At 42.9% G+C, this 21,659-nt stretch overlaps 1 protein-coding gene across 1 annotated transcript in view; it reads right to left on the bottom strand.

Annotated features, from left to right (window-relative positions):
• Positions 1 to 21,659, bottom strand: part of LOC147678564 (extracellular calcium-sensing receptor-like) — a 93,648-nt gene that overhangs the window by 54,112 nt on the left and 17,877 nt on the right. The window contains exon 2 of the mRNA XM_086945694.1: positions 20,212 to 20,503. Within this exon, the coding sequence (XP_086801820.1) occupies positions 20,212 to 20,503 (292 nt within the window). The remainder of the gene's footprint in view (positions 1 to 20,211; positions 20,504 to 21,659) is intronic.

Raw genomic sequence — 21,659 nt, 5'->3', positions numbered from 1 at the left:
TGACTTGCTAATTGGATGTTTTTTCCATCAAAGCATGCTTTGACTGCCTGCCGGCATGTCCTTATTCCCAGTTTTTTTAGGGTTGGCTTTAGATGTTGTCGGCGCTCTTTGTCCAGACCTTTACAGATGCATATTAAGTGAAGGATATCCTCTTTTGTGTCCCCACATAATCGGCAACTTGGTGGCATTTGTGGCCGTTTCCACGGGGGAAGATGGATTTGAGATGGGAGGATGCCCAGCCTTAGTTGTATGAATTTCTCCTTTGTAGACCGTGTGAAACCGGCTCCTAAGTAGCTTTGGCATGAGCTGCTGGTGTAGTTTTGGATGACGATCCAGCCGTGTGCCCTTTTCGTTAGTGCAGCTTTGTCCTCTATTAGAGACTTGGTCCTTACAGATTTATTTGCTAGTTGTTTGAACAAATTATGAGAGATGTTGCTCTTCCAGGCTTCTTGTAGCTCCAAAGTTTCTATGGAGTGCTTTAGGTAATTTGCGGCAGCGCTCGTGTTTCTCCCTGATAGCTCGTTCCAGAGGTGATAATCCATGGATGAGGCATCGGCTCCTCGTATTTTGTGCCAACTTTTGGCATAGACCCCCATTCTTTCTGTTACTTGGTTTCTCAGGCCAAATTCGAGTCTTATCTGTGCTTGTGAAGTGTATTTGGGCAGATTGAATAACATTCGCATTGCCCTGGCTGTTGTTTTGTTCAGTATCTGTGCGTCCCTTCCTCGGAGACATTCACTTCCATAGGTAATAGCCGGTGTTAGTTTTGCTTGGATTATTTGTAGGAGTGGGGTGAAGCTGCAGCCAGATACTTTCTTTTTAAGGTTTCTCAGTGCAGCTGATATTGTGGTACCTCTCCTTGATATTGCTTCCTTCTGAGGGAGAAATGTCCCTTTACTGTCAACAATTACACCCAGGTATTTGTACTCGTCCACAGTTTCCACTGTTAGGCCTCCCATTTGCCAGAGAAATTTAGATGTGGCCGGCTTCCCATTTACTCTCATGGCTTTTGTTTTGGAGAGGTTTATGCTGAGGCCGTTCGTGGCTGCGTGGGTGTATGTTGTGTTGATTAGGTGTTGTAGCCCTATCGGCGTCCGGCTAATGAGCACGATATCATCGGCGTACATCAAGTTTGAGACTGTAAGTCCTCCTAGTTTTGGGGCGTGAGGATTGCATTCGTCTAGCATTGGAGAAAGATCCGACATAAAAATATTGAAGAGGGTCGGGGCTAGAACGCACCCTTGTTTGAGGCCCTTGGTCGTCTGTACTTTTCTTGACAGGCAGTCTCCTGAGCCTAGCTTGATTTGTACCCATGTGTCCGTGTGTAATAGCACCAGTTGTGATAGTAAAGTTGTCGGCATTTTCCTGTTGGCAAGCTTCTCCCATAGTAAATTTCTGCTGATGTTATCGAAAGCGGAGGTGAAGTCGATGAAGCATATATAGAGGGGTGAACTGGCGAGTTTGGCGGATTCAATTAGCAGAGTTAGGGCCATAATGTTTGTCATTGTTCCTAGTTTTTTCCGAAAGCCTGTTTGGGTGATGGGGATTACTGCATTTTCATTTACCCATTCTGTGAGCTCCTCTAGTAATAGGCCAGCATAGTATTTGGCCTCATTGTCAATTAGAGCAACGAGTCTGTAATTTTTTGGATCATTTTTGCTGCCTTTCTTATGAATGGGAGCTATTATTGAGCCTTTCCATGAGTCGGGAATCGTTCCCGTTTCAGAAATCTGTTTGAATAGTGGCAGTAGGGCTGCTGCCCAATATTCCGGTTTTCGTTTGTACAAAATGGGAGGAATTCCGTTGGGGCCTGGCGCCCCCTCTGTCTTCCCTTTTGCTATCCTGCTTATGATTTGTTTTTCTGAGAAGCACTTTAAAGTTGACTCTGTTTGTTGTATGCAGTCTGAGTTTTTTCTATTGAGTTCTAATGTCTTCTTGGCGGAGTTATTTGTTGTTGTATTGAAATGGAGCCATAGAAATTCAGACCAGGCTTCTTCGGTGATGTGTGAGTTTATGCTGGGTTTTCTGGTATCCTGGAGGTCTTTCACTGTCTTCCAGAATCTTCCACTGGTGTTTATTCCTTTTGCATCATGGAGCAGCTTTGCCCATAGGTCATCCTCTGCCTCCCTTTTCAGGTTCCAGATTAATTTCTTCTTGATGGATTTTTGTTTTTGCAGTTCCTTTTGGACTTCTTTGTTCGGGCCTTCTCGGTGTAGTTGCCTCAATAGTTTGTTGATGTTTTTCTTGTGAATCTTTAAATTGGTGTTCCGTTTTATTTTCTTGTCTTCCTCTTCCTTGGAGCTTGGTTGGTTTTGATTTTCCAAGTTTTTAAAGGCTGTTTTTGAGCTTGTTTGGGCAGTTCCAAGGCTGCTGGTGAATGATTCCCATCGGCTTAGATTATCTGTCCGGGACTCTTTGCTTTTTTCCCACAGTTTTTTCGCTTCTTTTTCGAAGCCTTCTAAGTTGTGCGTTTTGCATTTTATCCTTTTTTGTATAACCATGTATGATAATCCCACATTGGCTACTGGTAAGATGGCCGCGGCCCCATAGGTGTCAAGAGTGATCTCTTGCGGTAGGTGGTCGCTGGCTGCGGTTGTTCCTATTCGAAAATCCCGAATTTTGCCAAACAGTTGTAGAGATGAGAATGTGAGGTCTATTGTGGAGCTTGCCATTGTGTTGTGAAAAGTGGCTGCCGATGGGATGTCGTTTATGAAGCGGCCGTTTAGAGCTACAAGGTTAAGATGTTCCAAATCTTTCAGGCTTTCTCTTGACAATCTGCTTTGTTTTCCCCATTTGCTGGCCACCTGTTGGGGGATTCCCCATATGTTAAAATGTTCTTCTAGGAATGAGTCCCTTAGCTGGGGCCCGCCTAGGTACATATTAAAGTCCCCTGTTACTAAGATGTTGGTTGTTGACTCCTCTGACAGTATCTTTGTTACTTCTGCAATTAGTAGTTTAATCCCGGCTTTTTTTTCCCGGGGGTGAACATATACGTTTAGCAGTATTAGCTTTTGATTTTGGTCTTTTCCCCCTAGTTCCAGCACTATTGTTGCTCAGACAGCGGAAACAACAGCAACCAAAAGTAAAAAGAAAGTGCGATTTGAATCTGAGCAGGGTCAGAATAGGGACCAGGCAGAAGAGATAGATGAAAGACCTGGAACTAGCCAGTCAGGTAGGGAAACAGAAGTGCCACAACAAAAAGTAAAAAGAGTGCACGAAGAAGGGCAAGTTTCCTCAACTACTGGGAGGAAAGGAGGCAGAAGTGCACCTCGATACGTAAAGAGACTGAGGCTCAGACTAAAGACAGCCGGAGAAGACGACAAAGACCGAAAAAGGGCTCAAAGTGAAAGAAGGACAGCCCAAGGAAAATCGCTGAGAAAGAGCGACAGAATAAAGAAACAGAGCAAACGGTATCGAAGCCCTGAGTGGACTTACTTTGTGTTGGAAGAAATAGACGAACCACACCACAGTGGCAACAGTGAAGACGAGTCCATTGCTGATCGGAGCTCTGACGAAGACCCTCCTTGAAAAAGCCCAGAAGTGAGCCTTTGGTGCAAAGAAACGAAGAGGGGCAGCGAAAGCCACCTGTAAGCTAAAATGTCTGATCCGAGTGTCTCTGGGAGGTCCAGATGTGGGTGTCTAAAAACTTGCTGTAAAGTATGCTTTTGTAGCGTAGCTGTGCTAATAGTCATATGGATAGGACTAACAATCTTCTTACCGTTTATGATAAGTAAGAATCCTAACCTTTCCCCTACTGAACCTGAAGCAGTAGACGTAGGGGCTGACCCGACTGCAGAAACACCACGAAGCTTAGAAAGACGCGACAAACTAGTAGGCTTGACACACACACGACCTAATTTAGAAGCATCAGATGAGGATGGACTACATTTTCACAAAATGAAAAACAGGACACACCTAAATGTTTTTGCTAACTTGTTAGTGCATTACGTAGAAGCTATGGAAATAGAAGACTGTTATGTCTGCATGAAGCTACCTACCTCAGTAGCTGAAGGGGTGACATACCACCACCTACCGTTAACCTATGGAATTTCCTGTAGTATTTTAGCTAGCTTGTTCTATAGAAGCACCTTGCAATACTATTATTCAAATGATGACGTAGTTTTTTCTGAACTTCCTGTTAGAAAACACTTGAACCGTGTACATACTACAAGTGACGTGACCCGTTATATGGGAGAATATTTTCTGACTATAGGTAATATAGATTTAAATGAAGCAAGAGAATCTAATCTGACCTGTTCTCTGCAAGAGCAGGAAAAGATGTTCATAAAGATGGCAGACAGAAGGAGAGAAAAGTTTCAAAAGAAAGCAAATGATGAAAAGGATAGAGTCCCTAGGTGGGCTGAACACATGGATAACACCTCGCAGGGTGAAGCTAATCCTGCCTTGTTGCTGGATTTTGAACGAAAGGGGAAACTTTGTATCCATAGGGAAAAGACAGAGTACTATAACAATGAATTCATCGGTTCCAGCGAGTGTGAACATAATTACAAGGTAATTGGAGGTTGGGGTTTCAAAAATGGGTCAGAGCCTGTGTTTCCCGGAATATATTATATATGTGGGAACAAGGCTTATTTCAAATTGCCGGATCACTGGTATGGAAGCTGCTACTTTGGCATTGTTTTCCCGAAAATATACCATGTGAATAATGCCGCTGGAAGCAATGAAGAAACTAATGGCTTAGTGCGTAGTAAGCGCGAAAGTGTAGGTGAAGTTATAGGTGATATTTTCAGTGCACTGATACCTGGAATGGGGGTAGTTCTGAACACCCATAGAATCTGCAAATTGTCTACAGTAGTGGACCGGTTATCAACGGACACTGCTGCTGGATTCCTGCTGGTCAATACTGAAATGGTTGCGATCAGATCAATGGTTTTACAAAACCGTCTTGCCCTTGACACCCTATTAGCAAAAGAGGGCGGAGTCTGTAGAATGCTGAAGGCGCAACATTGTTGCACTTACATTCCAGATAAAAGTATCGAATTAAAACAATATGTGAAGAACATAACTAATTTGGAAAAAGAACTCAAACCATTGGAGGTTGACAGTGCCTGGACGAGACTGACTGTAGGTCTCTCCTCTATAGGTAGTTGGTTTGCTAACTTAGGTAGAAACCTGTTGTGGAAAATACTGATGCCAATAGTTGTGATAGGTATAATTATATTGATTATTTTTATCTGCTGCAAATGTCAGAAGTGTAAAAAGAAATACACAGTAAATCAGAGAGGGGTGAAAAGAAATATTGATGAACTGGAATTAGAAGAATTAAAGAATACTATCTACAAGAAGGCGAAAAATCACCACTCTCATAGAGAAGCCGAAAGAAAACTGAACAATAAATTCATAGAAATTGAAATGAGTGATGTGGATGAATGAGAAAAGTTGGCATCTGTTTCCATTATGTAGTGATGATAGTAAATATCATCAAAGAGGGGATTGATGGAGCAAGGATTTGCACGTGAAGCGCCTTGCCCCGTGCAAGAACCTCGCCAAATGTATAATATTACTAAAATCATTGTTGTCGTTTATTACACGTTTTCCCAAACACGCGGGTGTCCCCGGATGCTTGCCTGTATGTCTTTTTCATATTAACGAAGCTTGCACTAAGAAAAATGGCTGCTTCGCTGAAATTCAGTCTGCGCATGCGTCGGTCATACCCATGTGATGTGACGCACTCGCATTCTGGAGGGAGTTCTGTGCACATGCGCACTGTTGCTAAAATGGCCGCTTGACTCTCACCACGCTCTCCGCTTATTGCTGCTGCTTTAGCCTATCTATCTTTTCGCACTAAACCTTAATGCTATAGTCATTATAAAGTAAGGGTTGGATAAGATTTTTCATGGTATACAGTGTGATCATTCTGGATGTGATATTAATTTGTTTTCGCTTACTTTTCATGTACCGCGTCTTTGGGGGCTGGGAGTGCTTGAGCTACGCCATGTTTGAAGCTCCTCTGGGTTTTGCCATGTGACCTGGGAGAAACTCGACTGCGCAAAAGCTGAACCAAGCCAGCTGGCTCCTGAAGCAAAATGCGCCTGAGAACCCAGCACAAATTGTGGACAATCACCTTGAAATTAACAGACTTTGTTGCAACTGTCTTATGCGCTCATACTTTCTGTTGTATTCTATGGATGGGAACGTGAACCCGGGGGGCGGGTATGCAAACCTGAATATTAAATATGGGAAAGCTGAAGTTTAGGAGGTGGTAATGATCGCACCACCTCTCCTGACCAATCAAAATATGGGAAACTGTCACTTGCAACATTAGTGGGTGGTCTGAGGGTCCCCAGAACTGTATAATTGCCCTAGTTTAGCTTATGGAAATTGTCCGACTTGTCCGAGTAGCAGACCTGTCACTGACCCTACGATCTCAATAGGTGCTCAATCTGAAAGTGCTGCGAAGCACTTTGTCCATACTTTCCACAAGCTCCTAAGGGGTGGAAATTCCTAAGTGCTGGCGAAGCACTTTGCTGGGAGATTCGAAAATCCAATCGGGGTTTCTGGCGGATTACTTGCAGAAAGGGGTAACGCAGGCGTTGCTGTCCGAAGCTGTGGGTGTTGGTCGTTCCCTGGGAGGCCCAGTCCTTTGACCCGAACCTGAGGGGTATCCTGTCCTGATCTGTCCGTGGGTTGTACCTGTTCGCATTCTGGTGTGCCTTTTCTGAGGGTCCTTGTCCCCGTCTTCCCAACTGACCCGTGGCCAGGGTTGGTCTCAATCTGAATTAGGTAAATATTGTTTGTGGGTTTGCGTATTCTCTGTATCTTGTCTCTCTCTCTCCCTCTCTCTGTTTCGTATAAACTATTAAAGCATTCTACCTGTGATATTGCTCTATTGCCGTTGAAACATCCAGTATATGTGTCTGATTTAGTTTGGTTCCTTCTCTCCCCCCCCCCCTCCTTTAGGAGTTCATTGATTTTGTCCTAAATAATAGCTTGTTCCCATTTTTCCCTTTCCTTTAGTGGATTGCAGTAAACTTAGTAAGAATAGTCTTAAGTGATAAGGATAAGTACATGTTTTAGGTCCCTCCACAACTCTTGTCTTAGTATAAAATTGCAGTGATTAGTTTTGTGCCAAACCCTACCTCTAGTCTCCCCATATATCTTAATGGTCGTGATTTTCTTCGTGCAAAGTTACCTATTGGTGTTGATATTAATGTTTGACATAGTGTTCTGCATATCGCTTATTGTCTTGGCATCTTCTTTTTGAATTTTCATATAAAGTGTTAAACTTCATCAGGTGTCTGTGGTCATTTTACAGAAAAGTGGATAAATTATATGGACGTAAAGAAATGTTTTAAGGTCCTGTCTACTATTTTCCCTTTTAGCTCCAGGTCCATCGTAAGCTTGTGCCTGTGGTAAGTCAGGTGCATGGTAAGCAGAGGTAATCCTGAACCATTTATTACTCATAGTAGCGTGCTAGGATCTCACCCGGTTCACGGGAATCACTGATTGAAATTGAAATGCACGCCAGGGCCCAGTGCGTGTGAGAAAATTTGGTGACCCGGGTGAACTGCGCGCTCTATCACTACCACCACTAGAGTGGATTCTATTTTGTTTATGTAAATTGCTAGGGGAGATCGAATCCACTTTCCGTCTCCCTCCCTCCTTTGTTAAAAATTTGTGTCACAGAAGTGTCACGCTTAAAAAAATAAAAGGCAATTCTTAAAATAATTTCCAATGTGTGTGTGTCACAGAGGTAACAAAAAATATTGTAACATAGTACCAACACTCGTGCTGGTATAGAATACCTGAAAAAATAAAGGTTACAATACAAAATTTTCTTGAGATGTACTCTCAAAACTGTTGTGGCAAATGCTTCCAATACTGTGTGCGTGTCACAGAAGGAACACCCAACGTACAAAAAACAAAATGCAACTAAATTAAATGTCCAATGTGTGGGTGTCACAGAAGTAGACACGCAGTGGTTCTTGTGTGTGTGCGTGTCATAGAAGTTGACACGCAGCAGCACTCTGAAGAAGACTAGACCGATAAATGCTCCTAATCTGAGACGTGTGCCTGTCACAAGAGTGGCAAGCAGCGATTCAATGGAAGAAAGGACAAGGAAAAGACAAATCTAAGATGGACTCCAAGCAGGTCACGCACCGTCAAGGACGTGACTGCACCCTTCTCAGATGCTCAGAAGCATTCCTTCATAAAATGAAGAAAATTTCAGCGTACCAAGAGGATTCCAATTCCCGGCTGAGATAGGGGCTCAAACGGACTGCACAAGGCAAGGCTGATTTTTTTGAAAATAAGCAGGAGCAGAAAAGCTCGCACCGGCGGCTCCGCTCACTCAATACAATACAAAGAGTCTAAAAGGTGGCACCAAATCTGAAAGTAGGAACAAGGTTAACTGTGGCAGTAACTCTGCTATACACAATAAAGAGAGTCTTAGAAGTGACACCAAATCTTCATTAAAATAAAATCAGACAAGCAGACATCCATCCCCAGCTTACAACGGCACACTTTCCCTGGAAATTTCCTTGGAGAAGCTTGAGATGCCGACTATGCCAGTGTAAGATTCTGAACTGAGCGAAAAGGATCAGGTAAGAAGGCAAGTTTACAGGAGAAATTCAGATTTATTTCTCTGAAAGAAGAACCCATCCACAGCTCCTCATCCAGTCAAGGCACCAGTCCTGGTCATTTAAACTAATACATTCCATCACCTGGGAGACCAGGAGCAAGTACAGAAGCCCTAGTTGCCATGACATGGACATCCTCAGAAGAACCTGCTATATGCAGTGGGATGCAGGATACCACAATATTCAACAGGAAGAACAAACATAAACTGGACAAGCTGGGACAATTAAATCAATTCCATAAGAAGTCAGCATAGGAAAGTGGAAATAAAGGCAACCAAGGGTACACAATGAATGGGCTGTAAGCCCCTGTCATTTCTTGGTAAAACCAGAATATGTTTTTTGTAAACAGACAGCTTTGGCTGTCTAGTAGGTTAGAGGCAAAAAGGGAAAACAAATCAAACTGTCCACTTCTGCATCACAACGTATTTGCTTGCATATATGGCCATCCTGGAATGCTTTTCTTTTTTATGAGCAAAACCATAACATGATGGCCACCATTGAATCACCACACATGTGCATTAGTGGACTGCCATCCTTGAATGTTTTTTCTCATAAGTAAAAAGCATTCAGAGATGGCCGCCTATACCCGCTCATGCTTATTGAAGCACTAGCGATCATTTTGCCATTATTATTCAAAGTTGCATTTCCTATTCCCAGATGTTTTTCAGCAATTTGTGAATGAAAAGTGTAAAATAAAGCATACACCGTCCACAAAAGTATATAAAGGAGTGGCCCAGGAGTAAAGTGGAGAAATGGAAAAGGAAGGCCTGAGAAGGGATGGAAAAGCAATGAATGATTGAGCAGAAAGGAGCTTGGTGGTGTGAGGGTGCTGGACCCTAACAAAAGCAGGTGTGCAAAATATCTATTAAAAAGCCAATGACGCAGGTGATAGCAATGGTGTGGGAGCAACAAAGCAATGGAGAAGTCAGGATAGGCTTTGGAGGGTAGATGGGGAAGAGAATAAGGAAGGCTATTCACTACTACTAAGGGCCCGATTGCGATGTAGGACAGACTGGAGTCCAGCGACATCCCTCTAGAAATGGAACGGAAAAACTTCCTGTCGTCGGTTCCAGCCCAGCTATAAGAATGTGACTGAACCCTGTTTGGTTGCAATCCTATACTTAGGTATGGGAGCATGCATGCTCTCATAGCAAAGAGCAGGGGTGTAATTCATCCCTGCACCCCGTGGCAGGCACCTGTGCATGGATAGGTGCCCCCTAGGCCACCATTGTAGGTCATAACCAACAAAACTGTGACAACAACTGCAGTGGTTTAGGTAATTGCTTCATAAGCTGGGAAGATATAACATCAAGAAACACCCAAGACAACCACACAAACCAGATCAAAATGGGTGGATAAAAAAAAAACAAGGACGACAGACACACTCAGTACGCCCGACCAATGAAACCCCAACAAACAGTTATACGGGGATCGCCCGGGGTGACCAAGAATTAAACAAGACAAAAGATCACAAGGTCCACCTAAATTCCACCCCAGATGAAACCATGCAAGCAGACAAAACACATACAGATCTATGCCTAAACAAATCTTAGGGAGCTGATACAAACTCATGAAAAAAAAAATTCTCCAGAAAGTGTCCGGGGCACTCACCTGATCAGGAACACCCCCATAAACAACAAGGACACACAACAAATCATCTTCACCCCACTATATAACCCAACATGACATTCTTAAAAGGGGGAAAATATTAAAATTGACTGCCAAAATGCCAGGACTGAAACACATAGAATTCATAGATCTGCTACAAGTCGAATTCTTACCCAACAAGGACTTTAAATGGTCTGAATACCCTTTAACTACATGACAGATTGAAGAAATAGTGCAATTGATATTGAACCACACAATCTATTTTGAAATTTGGGGCATAAAACTAACAAAACAAATGAAGAAATGCTTGCCCCAACCCCTAATGGTAAAAGCTCACCACCAAAAAGCACAACCCCCAACGAAACTACTGGGAAAATCTTAGTTCTGCTCTGTCCTGCAGAACACACAAGGAAGTAGCCCAAACCAGCCCCAAAGAAGAGTAACTTTGACATGTAAACTGACTCTAACTAAACACAGTGAAACTGGCTTGCCACTACACTAAATGCACGCAAGGTAGAATGACCCAGGGAGCTCACACCAAGGAAGAGGAAGAAAGACGATCTACATCTCTTACTCATGGAACATAGCCGGAGCAAAAAAATTGTTAGAGGACGCCACACTTTCCCAAGATTGGGAAGTATATGATATAATAGTATAGCATTCCAAGAGACATGGGCCTTTTATAACTTGCCCTTGGGAGGTTACATTCACTACTTTGTAGAAGCAAAAAAAAGGAGCCCAATGGCCGCCCAAAAGTGTCTACATCACTTTAAATCAAATCCAAATAACTCAAATCTCCAGATCCTAGCCTACAATCAATCAAACTCATGAACAGGATGAAACTCCAAATTCAGTACAGTACTATTGATCAATGTACACATACACCCAGGTTCCAACAAGAAAAAAGCACTAAACTTGTACTACTAACAACAGAGGTAAGAAATGTGCATCCTCTCTGGGATATAATCCTAACAGGCGACTTTAATGCCAATCTGATCCACGCACCGGATGAAAATGAAAAACTGATGTCAGACAACATCGCAATACCTAATTTTGACATACTGTCCAGATCATACAGGTTAGGCATTTGTGACAATGTTAGAGTACCTGGGAATGCGGGTTATTAATGGGAGAACAATGGAGGATTCTCCCCCGAAATTCCCATTCCACAGATCTAGTACCCAATCAATATTGGACTATACAATCATCTTGCTATCTCTGATGCCTCACTTAGTTCAATTTTCAATCACCTTCTCGACTCTGAGTAATCATAGCCACCAGCATATATATTTTGGGCTAAACCCCACAAGGCAAGTGAAAATCCTGGTACTGGAAGGCACCGTAAACACAACCGTAAACACAACAAACTTAAAACACCTGAGATGGACCAATGCATCACTACAAGAGCTAAATTGCATGATAACGGCCCTGTCATTAACCAACAGCAATAAAAACACAAACCCCATAAGCTCCTGGATAGAAATTACAACCAACCTGACATCATTAATGACATGCTGCTCCAGGAGAAAAACAGGGAAGGAAAATAATGCTGCTTCATGTAAAATGAAAACATTAAAACAAGAATTAAGAAAGGCCGTAAGGAACACCAAAACCACTGACACAGATCAACTAGGAACAAGGAAAAGTACGCCACCTGAGAAAGGAGTACAAACAAGACTACATTGGGAAGAAAAAAGAACTTGGGGCAAAGCAAACTGGACCAAATTAGTATTCAATGCTGTACAAACCAACATTTGTGTTTACTGGGGCATAGTAAACAATCTGAGCAGGCCAATCAAAATTCTAAATACCTCGAATGTTCAAAAGGAAGTCTGGGTAGACTTCTGGGCCAAAAGATTTGAAGGGAGAGTTCTGTCAAAATCAACGCCAACGCTGCAAACTAAAAAAACACCTAATAATGCAAATGATACATGAATAATGACAACAGCAACATCAGGCACAGTACGAAAAACCCTTCTCTCATAGAACAAGTCCACAATCACAAATTCTTCCTTGAAGACACCATCAACACAATAAAGAGAGGAAGAAGTGAAGGGGCGCCTTGACCAAATGGCATGACCCAAGCCATCTTATTTTGGGGGACTAATATCTCTACATTATTCAATGAAGTAGAACTACTAGGCAGCACTCCACCTAGCTAGCCAGGTTCAATAATCAACCCGATTTGTAAAGGGGGAGACCAAACAAACCTGGCAAATTACAAACTCATCGCATTACTCGATGTCAGAGCAAAATACTATGCGACAATGATCCTGGTAAACTTGACCGAGTGGTCAGATGAGCTAAACCTGATCCCGGTTATTCAAACCAGATATAGGAAAGGGACCAGATCAACAGTGAACATGCTAGCGGTCTTGCAAATCACCATGCAAAGGTGAACCATAAAGATGACACCTTTGCTTCATAGATCTAAAGGCAGCCTTTGACTATGTGGACCAGCACAGGCTGTGGAAAAAACTGAAAGGTTGGAATATCCCGGAAAACATCTTGTGAGGAATAATGCTACTCTATACCCACACCTGGGTAAGAGTCAAATTGGCCGATGGCACTAGGGGCTCAAGAAAGATCCTAACTAATAGCGGTTAGAAACAAGGATTCTTTTTTTTTGACAATCAAGTCAAGTCAAAAACTTTATTCGGAAACATGTAAATCATGTCCATAAAAGTACATACATACAATACATGTTAAAAGAGAAAATACACTTAACAATCGCAATCCGCTAAAAATACAGTATGATACATATAGCGAATCAAATAACACATTTTAAAAAATTTCCAATGAATAAATTACTTTAAAAGTTGTTTGCTTAAAAATTCATGCTTTTCCTAGAGCTAATGGCCCTGAGTAAATAACTAGCCGTATAAAAACAGATGTCAGGGTGATGCAAATTAAAAAGTAATTTCATTGCCGCTTTGATGGTTCTTGCTCCAAATTTAATAAATAAAGGTTTTAAAAAGAATTTTCGGTATTCACTATACAGGTTACATATAAGTAGAAAGTGCTCTGTGCTTTGTTCTGAAATGTTGTCGCACCGACATGGACCTATAGGGCGCATCTTAATCTCAGGGAATGCAACCAATAGGTGGACCGTACCCATCCTCATCCTGGTAAGGACAAACCGATGTTGCCCTTTGGTCACCTGGGAGAGGTAGGGGTGTAGGCCCACAAACTCATTCAGTTGGTTGTAACGTATACAGGTGGAAAGTTTGAGATCATCCGTGGCTCGTCTTTCTGCACAATAATTTAAAAAGGTTGATTTCAGGCTCTCTTTAGAGAGATCCGAAGCAGAACAGTGATCTAATGTAACGTTTAACCCAAACACACTAGAGAAAGATTCAATTGTGTATTTAATCCATGGGATTTTGAGAAAATAGTCTAGACGTAAACAATCCTCAATGATGGCCCTATTAAATGAGGTTTCGTCTTTCATCCAGACCGAACGCCATAACATCAGAGGTCTCAACAGTAATAGATCATTTAGATGATGTAGTCCTAACTCTTTGTGGACCAAACTATTAGCAGTGGATGTCGGGAGACACAATAATTTTTTCAGAAAGGTATTCTCTTCTACCTGTAGAGGTTCTACCCTGGTTACCCCCCATACCCCTGCTCCGTAGAGAGCAGCCGAGAGACACCTAGCTTCAAAGATCTTAAGCATTACTTTAGGCCTTCTACTACCTAATTTACTTGCAAAAGCAAATATTCCATTGGCACTCCTGATCATTTTGTCGCGCACCACCTTGTGCTCGACATCCCAGTGGCCATTTTTGGAAAAGGTAACCCCCAGGTAGCAGAAATTTTCCACACACTGCACCACCTGGCCATCAATAAGATACCTATAGGGCTTTTTAGTTTTGACATTACTAGCTCCACACTCCATCACATATGTCTTGCTCTTGTTAATGACCAGCTTTCTTTTTTCAATAAAGGCCACAAATTTGTCCATCAAAAGCTGTAGACCCCGAGGGGTCCTAGAGAGCAACACAGCGTCGTCCGCATAGAGTAACACGGGGATGGTACTTGTGTTTACTCTAGGGGCGTCCGCTGGTACCTTCTTAAGGATCGAGTCTACTTCATTAATAAACAGAGTGAAAAGCAGGGGTGCCAAAACGCACCCTTGTCTAATACCTCTCCTGACCCAAAATTTGTCTGTGCATTCGCCCGAAGGCCCGTACCGGACACTCGAGCTGAGCCTCTCGTACAGGCGGGCCAGAAAATATATAATTTCCCTAGGTGCTCCCATTTCTAGCAAGGTAGTCCATAGTATGGCGTGATCCACCAGATCAAAAGCGCTGCTCAGGTCAGCGAAACAAAGGTAGAGTGAACCATTTTTTGCTCGGGTGTATTTCCCTATCAGGAGTTCCAGGTTTAAACATTGTTCAATGCAACCTCTTCCTTTCCTAAACCCGTATTGGCAGTCTGTCATTATCTGATTAGACTCTGCCCACTCTTCTAATCGGACGAGGAGTACACGGCTCATAATCTTGACGGACGAATCCAGCAATGAAATTGGCCGGTAGTTTTTAACGTTTCCTCGGTCCCCTTTCTTGTGAATAGGAACTATTATTGATTCAGACCAGGTGCACGGGATAGTACAGTGAACAGCAGCATTAAAAACTTTGACTAGTACTGGCCCCCAAGTCTCAGGTGCAAATTTATATACATCAACTGGGACACCATCGGGTCCCTGGGCCTTTCCGCCCTTACTAGCCCTGATACTACTTAGGACCTCCTGTAAGGTGATATCTAGGCTAAGTACTGGCCAAGAGCAACTTATCGGCAACATTACCGTGTTAGGATTAAAAATGCCAGAAAAATGCTGTACCCATGATTCCTTACCTACGTTTGAGGTCAACACGGGGAGTTTATCATCCTTTAAAAAGGGGCTGTTAACTACTGCCCAGAAAAGAGTACAGTTATTCGATACAGCCGCTTGATCAAAACGCTCCCAAGCTTCCTCACGTAGTTCAGCTTTCCTTTGCTTAAGAGCTGAATTATAGTCAAATCTAAGCTTAGCTACAACCGTTTTGTCTCTAGGTTTGATGGATAATGCCTTTTTTAGTGTCTTCAGTGCCACAGTACATGCATTATTGAACCATCCCCTTGCTTTATTGTTAAAATTTCCAGCAGCCCTAGTAAACTTACCACTGATAAAAGCATTGATTTTTGTAAAGTGGAAAATACAGGCCTCCATATTTGATTTCTCATCAATAATTGATGTGATGTCATTTAAGCAGCATGAGATAATGCAATTAGAAGTTACTTCAGCTTTATCCCCTGCCCACCTTATTCTAAATCCGTTCGGCCTATGTACCTCAATGTTTGTGATAGGGCTACTATCTGGGATTATGCAAACTTCCCAAAACCTAGTTTCAATAACAAGACAGTTATGATCACTAACCATGTGGTCTACAACCTTGACATCAGAGCTAAAATGAGCTAGTTCAGAAGACATGCAAATAAAATCAATTACGGTGTTCGCCCCTCTCCCTACAAAAGTTGGCAAGCTATCACCCTTCTCATCCTGCTCGATCTCTAGGATCTCCATATCATGGGCGAGTAGGAAGGAGTTCAGGGTTTCTCCATATGTATTGTGTTGGAAATGTGTAGCTGGCTCTCCAACACGGTTCAAAGTGCCACACAAATTTTGATTAGAGAGCGGGCAAACAGAAATGTTAAAATCTCCAACATATATGAAATCAAAAACTGTATTAGAAGCTTTCATCAATTGTTTGATTGCGACGTCTAATTCTAAGATAACCATATATCTGCTAGCATCAAAAACATTATTATACATATTAATCAGCAGAATGTTTTTGTCTGCCTCATCAGCTAACCACAGCAGTTGGGAATTATTGCCCACGGTGATATGCTCCTTCACCCTAATTCGCATTTTCACAGAAATCAGAATTAGCAAACCACCTTTGGCCCTCCCTGAGGTAGTTGCTACTGCTGGTAGCTCATATGCTACAAAACCATCAAGGCCCTTAAAATTTAAACACCAGGTCTCTTGTAAACAAAGGATATCAAATATTCTAATTAGTTCTAACCACCCTAATACTTCAAATTTAGAAACTAGTCCTGCTATGTTCCAACTGGCAATGTGGCAAGATGTTGATGCCCCCTCTAAGGTATTACAGGATATACCCACAGACTTAGGCAATGTACCACCTAAAGAATTTGGGGTCTGATTTAAGTCTACTCCTGCTGATACTTCGGCAATCTCGTGCCTGACCTCTTGTCAATCGCAGTTATTAAGACCAGACAGGGCATCAAATCTGTTATGTAATAGCAGGCTTGGTACTAGGGGAGAAGCCCAGCGGTTATGCATATTCAAGTTGTTATCCCATCCTAGTGCTGGCGTTTTTGGCAGGGTTACATTTTGCTGTTCCCCATAGAAGAATTTTAATGTTAGGGGGACCACCGTACCTTTTCTACGCTGAGGCGGAAGAATATGTGTTAAGACATTTGGAAGTACATCGGGGTGTGCAAATGTTACCGCCACACAGTCCCCTTTAAATCTTTTAGGGCGATTCCCTATCCAAGGGACACGCTTAACTGCTTTAATGTCATGCGCCAGTTGCTGTAACCCTCCAGGCGCTAACCTCATATTACCTGAGAGCCAATGGAGGGCCTTGCTACTCAGAGAGCTAGATGACTCGGTAATGCCGTCATCCAAAAGGGGTACATTAGCTAACACCAGTACAACGGGTGAGGCTTCCTCAATAAACTGCAGTGGGTCTGTACCGTGAACTTGTGCTTGTGGTAAATTTACTAACAACGGACACCCTTCTGCTGTTATTACATGTTGATTAACTTTCGGGACCGGCATGTGGACTGGGTTAGTCAACACACCCGATGTCCCTTCTCCAACTTGGTTAATCCCTTCAGTGCTATTTCTTGTTATTAGTAAAGTATTAAGGTTGCCTATTTCCTCCGTCAATTTAGTTTGCACACCTCCAAGTCTTTTTACTTCAGCCTGCAATTTATCGATTTTAGAGATCAGAGGTTTTACAATTTCAATAAGTTTGCCCTCTACAACCTCAAGCAGTTTACTCAACATTTCATCATCTCCTCTGTTTCTTAAAGTCCCTTCCCCTACAGCCTTTTGGGGAGCTCTCGAAGGACCTGGGGATAATGTTCTTTTCCTTTTCACTCTTGGCCTTGGGCCGCCCTGTTTCCGCTGATTCTTCACACAGGTGCGCACAGGCCGGGGAGTGTGCTCAATCGGTGGTAAATCGTCCTCCACAGGACCAGTTTCAGTTTCGGGGTCTGAATCTATAACATTTTCTGAGTCTCCATCCAGAATAACAGGGGATGGTAACATGATCAATGGCTGGCTGCTAGACTCAATAATAGGTGGTGCAATTGGTGAGACCCTGGTTTCCACCAACACGAAAGGGCTATCATCAGTTGACAGAGGGAAAGTAGGGCTTAGCCTGCACAAGTCTGGTGACTGGCTTAGCCCAAGTGATTCCCTCCTTTGTTCGTTTATTTTCTTGACTGTTTGCACAACATAGTTGTCCATGGTGTTTGTGGGCAAAGCAGCTGGTTTCTTTTTAGACATCGTCTATATATATATCGCTGTTAACAGATAACACAGGGACGACAACAGAGTCTTACTTGTGGGCGCGTCTCTGATGGAAAAGGGGGTCGAGCCCTGCCCCTGCCTCCTCCTGCCGATGAGGGCCGTAGAGGGCCCGCCCTTTGCCCGGGCTTCGCCCCGGGCGTCCCGCTCGCGTCCCGCGACGCGGGGGTGCTCCTCCTTTTATCCCAGTTCCTTAGCGCTCTCGGGGCGCTGCCGCGTCACTCTGACGCGCCGCCGCGGTGCCTGCCGGGATTTGCAGTTTCCCGGAGCGGCGGCGCGGAGTCCGGTGTTTCCTGACTCTTGGCGGCGGTGGCGGCGATGTGGGCAATGTCCTATTGCTCTCCTTCCTCTGTGGCCGTTACAGGTGAGTGCAACTGACTCTCGGCGGTGGCGGCGATTCTGCAATGGTCTCCCCAACAAGGATTCATGAATCCCCCCATCTTTTTAATCTGTTCATGTCTGTTTTAGAACAAAGACTGAACTGGACTGATTCCCATCCGCCCTGACTGGGTACATTAACCCTGTCACATCTCTCATATGCTGATGATGCGGTATTAATGAGCCTAACACAAGTCGGCCTCCAGAGAGTACTAACAGAAATGCAGGATTTTGTCACAATCAATAAAATGGAAATCAACACAAGGAAGTCTAAAACCATACTGACCCAAAACCAATCAGGCTGAATGGTAAGATGCTGGAGGAAGTAACAAGCTAGAAATACCTAGGATACTATAGTCTAGGAGTCTAACTCAATAATAGAATTTGATCAACTTGAACAGAGGAACTACGCAAAAAAAGGGTTGGTCACTAACATTCACCTTTAGTACACTAGCAAAAAAACCTTGAATGCCCGTCTTTTAAAACACTGCTATCTGTGATAGCTGCAAGGCTCTTGCCAACACTATCATATGGTAGTATCACCCAATATGGAAAAGACTCAACACTTCTAAACAAACTGCTTGTTACCACCTATAAACTAACCTTCCTGTTACCCAAAAGAGCATCACCAGCACAGGTGTGGCTGGAATTTGGACTAATTAACTAATCATTAGGAAGGATGAACTCCACCTTGAAAAGCTGGTACACAAAAAACCTTGACCTAGAACATTCATAAATCACTAAAGCACTTTGGACAGAAGTGAAAAAAGACAAAAAAATCCTCATACAATGAATATCAATAGAAAGCTCTCCCAACCACCAAGACGGGAGATCTGTGTGTAAAAAACCTGTCTTTCTCAGCTTTTAGACGAATTACCAACAAAAAGGCAAGACTTAATTCGCTGGTAGAATATACAAACATGTTTAGCCAGCGAACACATGCATGGATGGTAATCAGCAACTAGGACTCTCTAAAAAAAGCACCTTACCTAAGCCTTACATTTTCTGTATGTTTAAAGAAACGACTAATTGCACTTCAGTTCGGTGAGCTACCAACAATAGCCGACCAACCTGGTTGGAAATACAACAGTCCCATAGCATGCAGATTCCGTGGACAAAAAAAGAGGACTTTTTCCATCTAATTTGTAATTGTCCATACTTCTGTCAAGCACACGTCACCTTCAAATCTTCAAATTGGGAAAGATCAGGACATGTAGGGGTGTCATCATTCAGTGCCTCAACCCATCGGAACCCCAACTGAACTGTAAGCTGTTAAAGTTTTTAAAGCTTTGTGAACTTGCCCTGAAAACATGGCCTAGACTCCCCCCCAACGCAATCAATATCAAAAATGGAACATTCATACCACACTTAACCCGTTAACTGCGGTGCAAATTCTGCCACAGTGCCAGACTTATAATGAGAGGGCGGGCCGTGTCGGCCAACAGACATGCGCAGCACTAGCCAGGTAGTGCTCGCGACGGCCGTTGGCCGACGCACGCACGGAACAAGTTATTTGTAATTTTCGCTTTTTTTAAATTTCTTTTAACCGTCATATCATGAAGGTTATTTCTACTGTATGGATTATACTTATATATTTCAAATGTTTATATGTAATATTGTTACAGTTTTAACCCGTTGCATGCTCATGACGGAGCCGCTCCGTCATGAGCCGCGGTTGCGCTGTGCACATGACGGAGCGGTTCCGTCATGGCCCTGCCGCCACGTTCAATTGAGCGGGCGGGGCCATTACGGAACTCGCCCCCCCCCCCCCAGCGCTGCGGCGGAATTGCCGCCGCAGCGAAGGGGTTAATTAACCAAACAATAAAAGTTTACTTACTTACACGTAAATACGGTGCATTCCTGCCCTTTCGAATTGGTGTAGGGTAGCGCAGCAATATAACTTTCTGCGCTGCCCTACGCCAATTCTCTGTAAATATGCCCCCTTGTGTTGTAGTCCACATTTATGAATTAGTATCGCTCCTGTCATACTGGTCTATATTAGTGTTGTTGTCTTACCTGAGGGTGTCTATATAGACCCAGGATGAGCGCAAGAACAATCGAGCGTGTGGATCCAGAATCCCCTATGATGGCCGCTGGTACCAAGCTTCTGCCACACTGGTAGTTTGGAGTTGACAACTCTTGTCCTGAAAGCATCCATAGGGTTCCCTTGAGTGATTGCTTGAACGTTGCACACGAGTCGTAGATCTGGAATCCCAGAGTGATGTTGGGTAACAGAGTTGGATTGTTGTTAATTTCTTTAATAGCAAATACCATAGCCTGTACTAACTGGTAATTCTGCAATCCAAAACTGGAAGATACAAAGACAATCTCAATTGAGACACATACAGAATCGATGTTGGTAATGGAATCTTGCCATAAGTTAGCAAACAGCAATAAAGAAGAGAACATGAAATTGATTTATTTTGAGGCTTCATTCATCGAGTTTTATACATGTTTTTTAGTGGATCTATTACAGTGAAATATCCTCGACATTAAATGTGTTATTTTCTAAATTCATGATATTCAATTAACCTGAAACGTTTTAGTTTCAACGTCGGGCACAAGAATCCCTCACATTTCTACTATCTATATTTCTCAAACAACATTTAGTACGCCTAGCTAAAGCCCAATTGCCACTAAATCATGAGTGTTTCTGCCTCTTCAATATAAATTCGAGATTACAAAGACCTCTACACATTTGCTGCTTAGTGTATTTGTTTCCCTTAAGATAGGAGGTATGTAGAGGTGTCTGGGTTGTTAAAGTGATTTCTTAAATTGTCATGGCTTAATATTTCCAAAGCCAACTGTTCACAAGCCTTCCCTTCAGAAAAACAGAGATTTAAATTAAATCAAAACATATAACTGCATTTAACAAAAAGCATAAGTGAATTCCAAGACTGACTTACCTGTAGCATCAATGCACTGCATCGCTCCCTGTATTCCTGATTTGGAGCAGGCTAAAAGGGCTGAGGAGATGTTCACCATGGACTTTAGAAAACTTTCCTGCCATTCAGAAACCAAGTTTAAAGAGACTTAGGAGAATGACAACTGCACTAGAGAAGGATCATTGCACTCCAGTACTGAGTCAGTGCCATTACATGTAGTGCACACCTGTCTGCATGGGCCCTCTTCAGTTGGTTGCAATTAGAGGAAAGTCCATGAGTTTTTGGAGGATCCAGGAACTGCTAAACTGAAAAGTGACATTGAATAGTGCTGCTGATTGATTTGTTTCTAGAGTCAGGTAAACTAGTAATCTCACAGAATCATTCTAAGGGTATGCAGCGTTTAGAACGCAAGCATTACCACGGAATACCTTTACAACGCGGGCGTAACAACGAAAGTTGTTACCACGCATTGCACTGGGGGGCGCTCAAGGATAGTAAATGATTTAATTTACTATCCCAACACCTTCCCTACTATCCACGGGGACTGGTGTTGGAATAGTAAATTAAATTAATAAATAT

This window comes from Lissotriton vulgaris, chromosome 12, assembly GCF_964263255.1.
Source record: "Lissotriton vulgaris chromosome 12, aLisVul1.2, whole genome shotgun sequence".
Lineage (NCBI taxonomy): Eukaryota > Metazoa > Chordata > Amphibia > Caudata > Salamandridae > Lissotriton > Lissotriton vulgaris.
Note: the sequence above shows the minus strand (reverse complement) of the source record. Positions and strands in the feature narration are given on the sequence as shown.